Here is a 10,195-nt window from a genome sequence, read left to right as displayed (position 1 = left end):
CTGACAGTTATGACTCTGAACATGGACTTTATCAAACGTGGTGTTAGCAGCTTGTTCCTGTTTCTGCTCTGGGTAAAAGGTAACGTAAAATAAATAAATAAATAACATCAGAAAACTGCATTTCAGATTAAAATATTGTTATATAATGTATTTTTTTTTTAATAAATAACTCTTTATATACACAGGTCTGGCTGATGGCAGTGATGTCACACAGACTGCCATAGTGTGGGAGAAAAAGGGAGACAATGCAACAATGCACTGCAACCACACCAAAGGTGGAACATATTTCCAGATGTACTGGTACAGACAGCTGCCGGGAGAAGACATGAAACAAGTCGCGTTAACAATAGCAGGCAGTGAAGATCACGATTTTGGAAATTTCAGTGCGAAAAAGTTCGCAGCCACCAAACCCGACGCTCACAGTGGAACATTCACGGTGAAGAATGTGGAGCCCAGTGACAAAGGCTGGTATTTCTGTGCCGTGGCTCAGCCCCACAGTGACACCGTCAACTGACAAGGCTGATCAAAAACCTCTATGCTGGGTGTTTCTCTTCATGTTCTTCTATTAATGACATGGAAATGCTTTTACTGAACCTGCATTATGACGCAAGTAAGTTAAGTCAATGTTAATGTATAGATTTCTTATCGAGACAGTTACAGTCATTTCATTAGATTTGAGGAAGAGTTCTGAAAGATATACTGTTTAATCAAAGCGTTTAGACCAACAATTATTACATTATTAGTAATTTAGCAAACTAATCCATAATCAATCAGTTTGAGTTTTATTTCTTGATTCATCTATTTTTAGTAAAGTAAGTATTTGAGGGTTTCTTCATTTTGGGGAGGAAAATGAGCACCATTTTCAGACTTTTTTGGATTGAACATACAACACACATGAAGACACACGGACATTAAGAAACTACAAATATAAAAAATATAAAATGCTTCTTTAGTTAATAATATAAAATAATAATAATAAAATAACTTATTAATTCATAATGAAAACTAGAAAAAGCACCCTCAGAATGGGCCAAAACCAGTGTCAGTACAACTATCCCTATGCCTCAAATCAACAACTGTACTGAATTGGAATTATTGACTGAATCACCAGCCAAATCCAATCACTTCTTGCTTGAAAAATAACCTCCATCTCCCAAAAATCATTCAAATACGTTCTTAACTTTACTTTTTTAAAGTTACAGTTCACAAACAGAGAGAGAAAAAGACAAAAGCACCAGAACTATAACTTAATCCTACATTTTAAACTGAATTTAAACCACCTGCAGTATTTCTCACACCAGCAGGGGGAGACAAACCTCTAAAAAAAATAAAATGAGCCCCATTGACTGCAATATCAAGAGAACACAAGCCCCTCCCTCCCTGACCAAGAGTAAAACTCTCTCATCCACAGGTGCTGAACTGACAAGATCTGTGAAAGAAGCTGAAAACAACGACTCATATCTTCAATACTTTAACATGATCTTTGTGGTTTTAATCTGTTGCTTTCTTCAGTTACCAGGAAATAAGGGTAAGAAAGAAAACAACAACACGTGCAAATTTAAAAGCGTCCGATCATGCCTTTAAGATCATGCCTTTAAGATCTGTTCTTTAATCCCACAGGTGGTGCTCACACCAGACAAGCAAAGACAACGGGAGAATCTATTGAAAAAGAGATCAACTGTACACACTCTATAACCCAGCACAATACCATTGTCTGGTAGGAAGAGGAAAAACACAATTTAAAGCGTCTGCGATTTAGTAACACAAGGAAAAATCAGCTTCAGTGGAAATGGTCGTTCACACTCAAGCCGTACCATTAACGATCTTGCACTGAATGACAGTGTGTGTGTGTTTGTGTGCAGTCAGCGCACTCTGTTCCCTCAAGTCAACACAAAACACCTCAAGTTTACACCACAAGCATCTGCACTCTGCCTCTATCTAAACCAAAGACCTTACAAATGCTCACATTTGTGAAACTGTCACATTTGAACCAAGTTTATTTTTATTTTTTAGAGTAGAAGAGTATGTCAAATAACTGATTCATTTTACTGACTCCCTAAAGCTCCATGAAAATCAGGTGAGTAAAGGATAAATTGGAGGCTATGATATGAATTACCAACCATCTTTATAACCAGATAATGGTCCAGTGTGTACAATCTAGGTGAAATCATTTCTATTTGTCAGATCAGGAAGACAAAATTGTACTTAATTTTCTTTGTGTGTACAAAGTTTTTGTTTTTTTTAACAGGCAGCCATTTTGGACCACTATGTTTTTGCAATACCTCCCACAAAATAGTGCTAAGCAATATATGGATATTATATCTGTATCGTATACTGACATTACAGTATCTGTGGCAACTTTTCCTGGTTTTAAAGGCTGTTGCATTATTAATAATAATAATAATAATAATAATAATAATCATATTTATTACACTGAATACATTTACACTAAATATTATACACAATTGATCCAATAATAGATGGAATCAACAACATTATATTTCAAAAAGTCACTTCATAACACTTTTAGGTCTACATATTTGTTTTCAAATATTTACAGGCAACTTCATTGTTTCTAACAAACGTATATATATCCTTCATTTAACATTAAAAAACCAAAGAAATGAACCAGGTATTTTAGGGTGTATTTACAGTGTACGGTCGCTCTCCTTTGAGAGGCACAAACATCGCAAAAGAAAACTTTTCATGAGCCCAGAGAAACGACCTGTGTGCAGCGTCATAGCTCGATAAGTCTCCTTGAGATAAAGCCTCACAACAAAGGACAGCACTGAGCTGAAATGACTGAAATGACCGAGCACCTCGACTGAAGCCACTTGCAGTATTTGTCACACCAGCAGGGGGCAACAAACCTCAGCAAATGCAGTTAGATCATCTCTATTGACTTCAGCTGTGCTGTTACCCTGCTGTCACTTCATCACTGTAGTTGTAAAGTGATCCCATCCACAGGTGCTCAATCACCCGGGCTTATATCTTCAATACCTTTAACATGATTTTCATGGTTTTTATCTGTTGTTTTCTTCAGTTACCAGGAAATAAAGGTAAGACAAAAACGACAACACTGCAGAGTAACACAATGTAAACTTAACAGTTTACAATCCTGCATTCAAGTTATGTTCTTTTTCCCCCACAGGTGCTTCTGATACCAACCGTGTCGTCCAGATACCTCCTTTCATCACAAAGAGAAGCGGGGAATCTGTCGACAAAGAGATCAACTGTTCGCACAGTATAAGCAGCTACAATGCAATCCTGTGGTACAAACAGGACAAAGACAACTTAGAGTTTCTGGGATATATAAATATTAACTTTCCTTACCCAGAGGTCCCTCTGAAAGGAAAAATCAACTTTAATGGAGATGGTCGTTCACACTCAAGCCTCACCATTAACAGTCTCTCAGTGAATGACAGTGGTGTTTATTTCTGTGCAGCCAGTCAGCACAGTGCCTCACTGTTTCCTACCGTCAATACAAAAACACCTGCACTCAGCCTTCATACAAACCAGAGACCTCATCTGACACGACACCATGTCATTAAGGAACGGAAATAAAGTTTGTGACGTTTGTGGTCAGGAAGTTTCTTCATGCCAAAATGATCAAATCTCAAATCCTGCATTTGCTGATCGTAAAAGACGCCTGAATTCACAAGTGAGTGTCTCCATTTTCTAAAAATCTCAGTCAATTATGAGTTTATAATCACAGAAGACAAAGAACACAGAGCACATTTGTGAAATTGTATTTCACAAATATTTCACAAATATGAAAGGTAATAACTTTATTTGAAGATCATGTAATGCAGGTCATAAACAGTAGATATGTAACGTGTATTTACAGTGTGCTATCACTCTCCTTGTGACGCGACGCGACAACGCGATGCAGCGACCCCTCCCCTCCGCATTGACAGTGATGAGCAATGCTGACAGGAAGAAAAAACTACAGGTAGCAACTTACTAGTTAGTTCTAATATGATTTTCCAGGTTTGCGTGTTCTTTTTCCTTCATCTGCTGAGACACGTAGGTGAGTTTTACAAAACACTGTGTACAGCTGATGAGGTCAGTTCTTTCAATCTCATGACTTGTTGTCTTTTCATAAACAGGCACTTCTGACAGCAAACATGTCGCCCAAACACCTGCTTTCATCATCAAGAGACGTGGTGAATCTGTTGTCAGTGAGATCCACTGTTCACACAACATAACAAATTTTGATCGCATTCTCTGGTAGAAACAAGACGAACACAAGGCTCCGAAGTATCTGGGATATCTGAACATGAAGTTACCGATCATCGAGGATGATGTGCGAGGAAAAGTCAGCTTCAATGGTGATGGCGCCAGTCACTCTGACCTCTCAGTTTCTCAGCTCTGGTTAAACGACAGTGGTGTGTATTACTGTGCAGCTCGTCAACACAGTGCTACAAAGTCTCAGTGAGTCAAAACAAAAAACCAGACACACAGAGACAGGAACACCTGCACTCAAGACTCCATCTGAACCACAATCCCTGAAGATCATATCCACTGCTTTACAACAGTAAAACACAAACAGTTTACACAGAACCACAGCTCAACCATTTATAGTCACTGCAACCACAAAATCTGCTGAATATGTCCAGTATGTAAAAATGTGTGGCAGAAATTCAAGATACAATCATTATACTTAACCTTTTTTTTATAATAAGTGTACAATCATTTAATTTAACTTTATTGTTTTTCATTAGCACAAAATGAGACTTTTATATTTACATCAGGAGCTGGGTGTTTAACCCTGTGTCATTGATTGAGAATCACAGACATGATAGTGGTTGTGAAAATGAATTCTTGTTCCTTTGTTTTATTATTTAGATCACAGAATATATACATGGAAATAAAACGTGTCCTCAGACTGGCCAAAGTTACTCAACATTACTGAATTTATTAAAAAAATATATAAGTAAACTCCTTCATAACAGGTAGCATTATTCATTTATTTCTACACATATATAATATACAAGTAAAGTATGAAGTACAGTCCCAGTTTTCCTCAATCCGTCATCTTTAAATTGTCTCTGATACATGTACTATTGTACTCTGATACATATAACTTAAATATAACTTATAATTTACAGTATATATAATCTTTATACACACTAATGTGTGTATAATGTATCGTCTTGATATGTTCTTTATGATTCTCCTACTCTCTTCACCCACCACCAATGCCATACCTCCAAAAGCCTGGCCGAACTTCCCACGGTTCACTTCCTTCATGCGGGAAGAAGAGAAACAACTGACCAACCCATCACCACCAGACTCAAGCCCACTGGACGCAGCCCGGGATTGGGAAATGGCAGTAGACCTAAGTCAGAGTCTTACCTTCCTACTAGAGCTGCAACTAACGATTATTTTCATAATCGCTTAATCTATTGATTATTTTCTCGATTAATCGCTTAATCGCTTGGTCCATAAAATATCAGAAAACCTTAAAAAATGTTGATCGGTGTTCGTCAAACCTGGAAATGATGATGTTCTCAAATGTCTTGTTTTGTCCACAAACCAAAATGATTCATTTTTAGTGATTTCTTTGTTATCCAGAGCAAAGAAATTAAGAAAATATTCACATTTAAGAAGCTTAAACAATCGGAAATCTTGTTTTAATCATAAAAAAGCTTCAAATGCCAACCTGGGAGCTGAAGCAGAGGAGCGAGGCTGGAATGTAAAGGTGTGACCAGTGGAGGTGGGCTGCAGAGCACTTTGTAACCAGCTCCAAAACAAGGCTACTGAAGGAAGTGGGAATCAGAGGACGGGCCCAACGTAGGACCATCGAATTGCAGTAATGAACATTTCCACTAACTAACTGGTGTGTGAAGGTTAAGGTAAACGAAAAAAGACATTAGAATGGATGTAATGAACTGGTAAATATCAATTCCTGTGTAGTTTTTTCAGTGTCAAACATGTGCTGTGGCACATAAAAGGTTGAAAAACTCTGGCCTAGGCAAACGAGGCAAAAATGTTTTTTCCTCCTGTCATTTGCAGCCATAAGTGACTTCTTGTCCAGTAAGTCAAGTTTATCCTGATGGCCGTGACAGACAGCAACATGGTTAAGTCTGTTTTTGAGTCATTGTGGACCGGAGCCAAGTTTTGAGCCTGCGGTGGACACTAGGATGAAACAGGGACTACCAAAAGCAACCTGACCAGGTTTTCCATTTGCCCAAATAGTCTACGTACTTCTACAGGCAATCCACAAATGATCCCTTAACAATGTAGACTGAACCACAGCCGATGCCGTTTTGAAACTTGCCTCATCTTTTTTGGCCTTGAGTGAGGTCCTAACCACTTGGACAGCAACCCACATGCCATCAATGGTTTCAGTTCTCTTCTGAAAAGAGATGTTCAGGCATTCAAGCTCAGATCCATCCTTGCCTCAGAAACCCAAAACGGTTCTGCCTTTCCTAATCTGCCCTAGCAGGCCATTAGCAGTAGATATTTTAGATATTTGAGGCACCACAAGCCATCTACTGAAAGCTCTGCAACACTGACATATACTGTGACAAAACAGCTGTGATGGCTTTGCCCCGTACTGTCCATCTTGTGGGACACGGGTTTTATTGCAGTGCACGATGGATTCTCTGCATGTGCTATTGCTGTACAGTGGGCTCCACAGTGAACATAAAGTGCTAGTGGCTGCTCTTGTTTTATCAGTGCCTGTGCACCAGCATGCTTGCCCGGAAATGTCTTGTGTTCCATGCATAATAACTGCATACCGAAGAACTGGTAGATCTCTGATTGTATCAGCTATTCCACTAACAATATTGTTGGTCATTGTAGATCTGTGGACTTGTGTACTCTTTCTGGGACATCTGCAACCATTAGGCTAAAAGGACATCATCCTCTGCCTTGTCTTTCAAGAGTTGGACAACTGTGCATTTACAGCAGTGGTTCTCTATTATTTTCTGTCATGCCCCACCCCCACTGTATGAGTTGTCCTGCCCTGCCTCTCACACACCCCCCTGACACCTCACCACGCCTCCCCAGGGGGGCCCGCCCCACTATTTGAGAAGTACTGATTTACAGGGTGATTTTCTTGTGCAGTCACAGAGACAACCTGACGGTGTGTATGCTTTACATTTTTCAATATCTTTTTTTTTTCTCTCCCTTTATTATTGTTTTAAATGATAATATAAAATAATCAAAATGAATAATCTACAAGTGTTGGGTTTTCTGCATTATTTCAGGCGGACAGACTATTGCAGCTTTTATTAATGACAGTGATGAACTGTAGGGGGAGCCGCAGCACCACCGACAGATGAATGAAATGAAGTGACAAACTCAGACCTTCCTTTAAATCTCTGCATCTGCATGAGGACTTTGAACAGTGTCAGTCAAACAGGACATGGATATTACCATCATCAAAAAACACCACTTATTGCCAGTGTTTTTACTATGGACTATGGGTGATTATAATAAAACTTACCTATATTATTATGTGTTAAATATGAGGAGGTAATGTCAAACAATATTGTTTTTGTGTTAATGGACTCGGTGCATTCATTTATTCATCCAAAATGTTTACAACTTCAAAACACACAGGTCTTGCTCATGGGAGTGATGTCACCCAAACGCCAATACTGTGGAAGAACAAGGGTGACAATGCCACGATACACTGCCGCCACACCAAGGGTGAATCTTATTACCAGATGTACTGGTTCAGACAGCTGCCAGGAGAAAACATGAAGCAAATACTGTTTGTTATTACAAACAGTAATCCTGACTATGGAGCAGGCTTCAGTCAGGAGAAATTCCCTGCCACCAAACCTGATGCTCACAGTGGGACACTGACGGTGAGGAATCTGACGCCAGAGGATAAAGGCTTGTATTTCTGTGCTGTCAGTGAACACAGTGATATATCCACACTTGGAAGATTAACAAAAACCCCAAGTTCAACACTAAAGTACAACTCTATTACTTTAGGGGGATCTCAAGTATCATAAATGGTGCCACTTACATTCTGATTAACCGCAAGGCTTTTGATACAGCTGCAGGAACAAACGTCACAAACTGCAGTTACACTCCCACTAACAACTCTTTAGATCTTGGCAATGAAGCTGACAGTTACTCTGACTTTGATAACACACATGGAGAAACAGGTTCACCTCAGCTTTTTGATTTTTTTGCTTTGGACGAAAGGTGAATTACAATAAGAATTTCTTACAGTGTTTCACAGAATTGTCCAATTTAAAACTTACACCATTAATCTGTTATAAACAGGTCTCACTGATGGAAGTGATGTCACTCAAACCTCCATTCTCTGGAAAGACAAGGGTGACAATGCAACGATACACTGCAAACACACCAAGGGTATCGATTATTCCCAGATGTACTGGTACAGGCAGCTTCCAGGGGAGATGATGAAGCAAATAGTTTTGACAACTCCTTCTGCTACTGAACATAAATATGAGAGTGGCTTCAGTAAGGACAAATTTCCAGCACAGAAGAGTGACGCCAACACTGGATCTCTGACAGTGGAGAAGCTGCAGCCTGAAGACAGTGGACTGTATTTTTGTTCAGTGAGTAAACACAGTGATGCAGGTGACTCGGGCAGCTGCACAAAAACCCAACTGCTAGTGACAGGGAAAAGAAAAGAAGACAACAGTCTCTTTGACAGAGTACAGATGGCGCTCTGGATCGAGTGTTTTATCCATTATTAAAACAAGTTGCTCTGATTCTTGAACGTGAATATTTTCTGGTTTCTTTGCTCCGTATAACAAATAAATCATTCAAACTAAAACTTAAACTTGTTTTGGTCGGTGGACAAAACAAGACATTTGAGAACATCATCATTTCCAGGTTTGTTTTATAGACCAAACAATTACTCTTTTAATTGAGAAAATAAATCACAAATTAGTCAATTATGAAAATAATCCTCAGTTGCAGCTCTAATTAGAGATGTTCCGATACCATTTTTTCCCTCCCGATACCGTTTCCGATACTTGTGCTGTGGGTATCGGCCGATACCGAGTACCGATACCGATACCAGTGTGTTATAAAAAAATATATATCATACTACGCCTGCATGACTGTGATATGATTATCATCACCAAATCCTTTACCGTATCAGTCACGGGTGTCAGACAGTGGAATAATCTGGATGAGGAGATGAAAAAATCAGCAAAACGGAGTGTATTTAAAAAGAAGTATGTAGAGATGACCATTAATCGATACAGAATGACCCAGGAGGAAAGTATGACAAAGGTCAGAGACAGAAATCTGTAGACACCGTGAGGATACGGCAGTGGAAGCAAATGTAACCAAACAACAGCTGACATACATGGAGTCTGATTGACTGTCTAGAGCTAGACTGCATCTCTGAGTGCTACCTGATGCTGAAACATGTTTTTGTCAAAATGTCATAAGAAAAAGAAAAATGATGTATTGTATGATGAAAATATGTATTCTGTGGGTAATGGGGACGGGACTAGATAAGCTTTTGCTTCTCCGGCTTTCCCTTTTGGTTATGTGTATTGTTTAAACTACACTAAGATGATGTGTGATGATGAGTGATCTAACTGACATGACCGAAATAAACACATATATATATATATATATATATATATATATATATATATATATATACATATATAAATAAATCATTGGTGGTAAGGTTTGGCTCAGGTTAAACCCTCTGTAAAACATGAACGAATACAGCAAATGGACATCATTTATTTTTACCAGTGATATGTTATTTAGTTTTTCAGCTTGTACGTTTGTTTTCACTCTGGTCCAAACACCGCAGCACTGGCAGAGCTTCATGTTTCCATGACGACTGACCGGGAAAGGACGCGCGTGACATCATTTTTACTCGACTCCAGATTGTTAAAATGAGTCTCTGAAGTAACGTTAAACTTTAAAAACAGAGGATACATATGCAGGACACAGGTACGCTGGTTAGTTGTAGCGCTGCTCTTTTCGTTTAATAAACGGGCCGCTCCAGTTTGACTTTAGACGCGCTAACGGAGCTAGCGCAGCTAACAACGCTAACGGAGCTAACTGGAAAATACTGCCAAACCGCCGACATGATGAGTTAACGTTAGCTCCTTGTCTACAGGTGTCGGGTGATCCATTCTTCTTCAAGCCTCTAAAACAGCACAGCGCAAGTGTTTCAAGAGCGGCGAAGAAGAACTGCGTCAGAGCTAACAGAGCTCTATTAAATAAC

General features: G+C 39.1%; 1 gene segment (V, D, J or C); it reads left to right on the top strand.

The window, feature by feature from the left end:
* Window positions 1-514, top strand: LOC131444899 (immunoglobulin lambda variable 5-45-like). The segment is given in 2 exon segments: window positions 1-79; window positions 186-514. Coding segments are annotated over 2 exon segments (399 nt in total).
* Window positions 515-10,195: the final 9,681 nt, after the last annotated feature.

Source organism: Solea solea, chromosome 18 (genome assembly GCF_958295425.1).
Source record: "Solea solea chromosome 18, fSolSol10.1, whole genome shotgun sequence".
In the NCBI taxonomy this organism is placed as follows: domain Eukaryota; kingdom Metazoa; phylum Chordata; class Actinopteri; order Pleuronectiformes; family Soleidae; genus Solea; species Solea solea.
The sequence above is the reverse complement of the archived record's forward strand: the minus strand, read 5'-3'. Positions and strand labels throughout refer to the sequence as shown.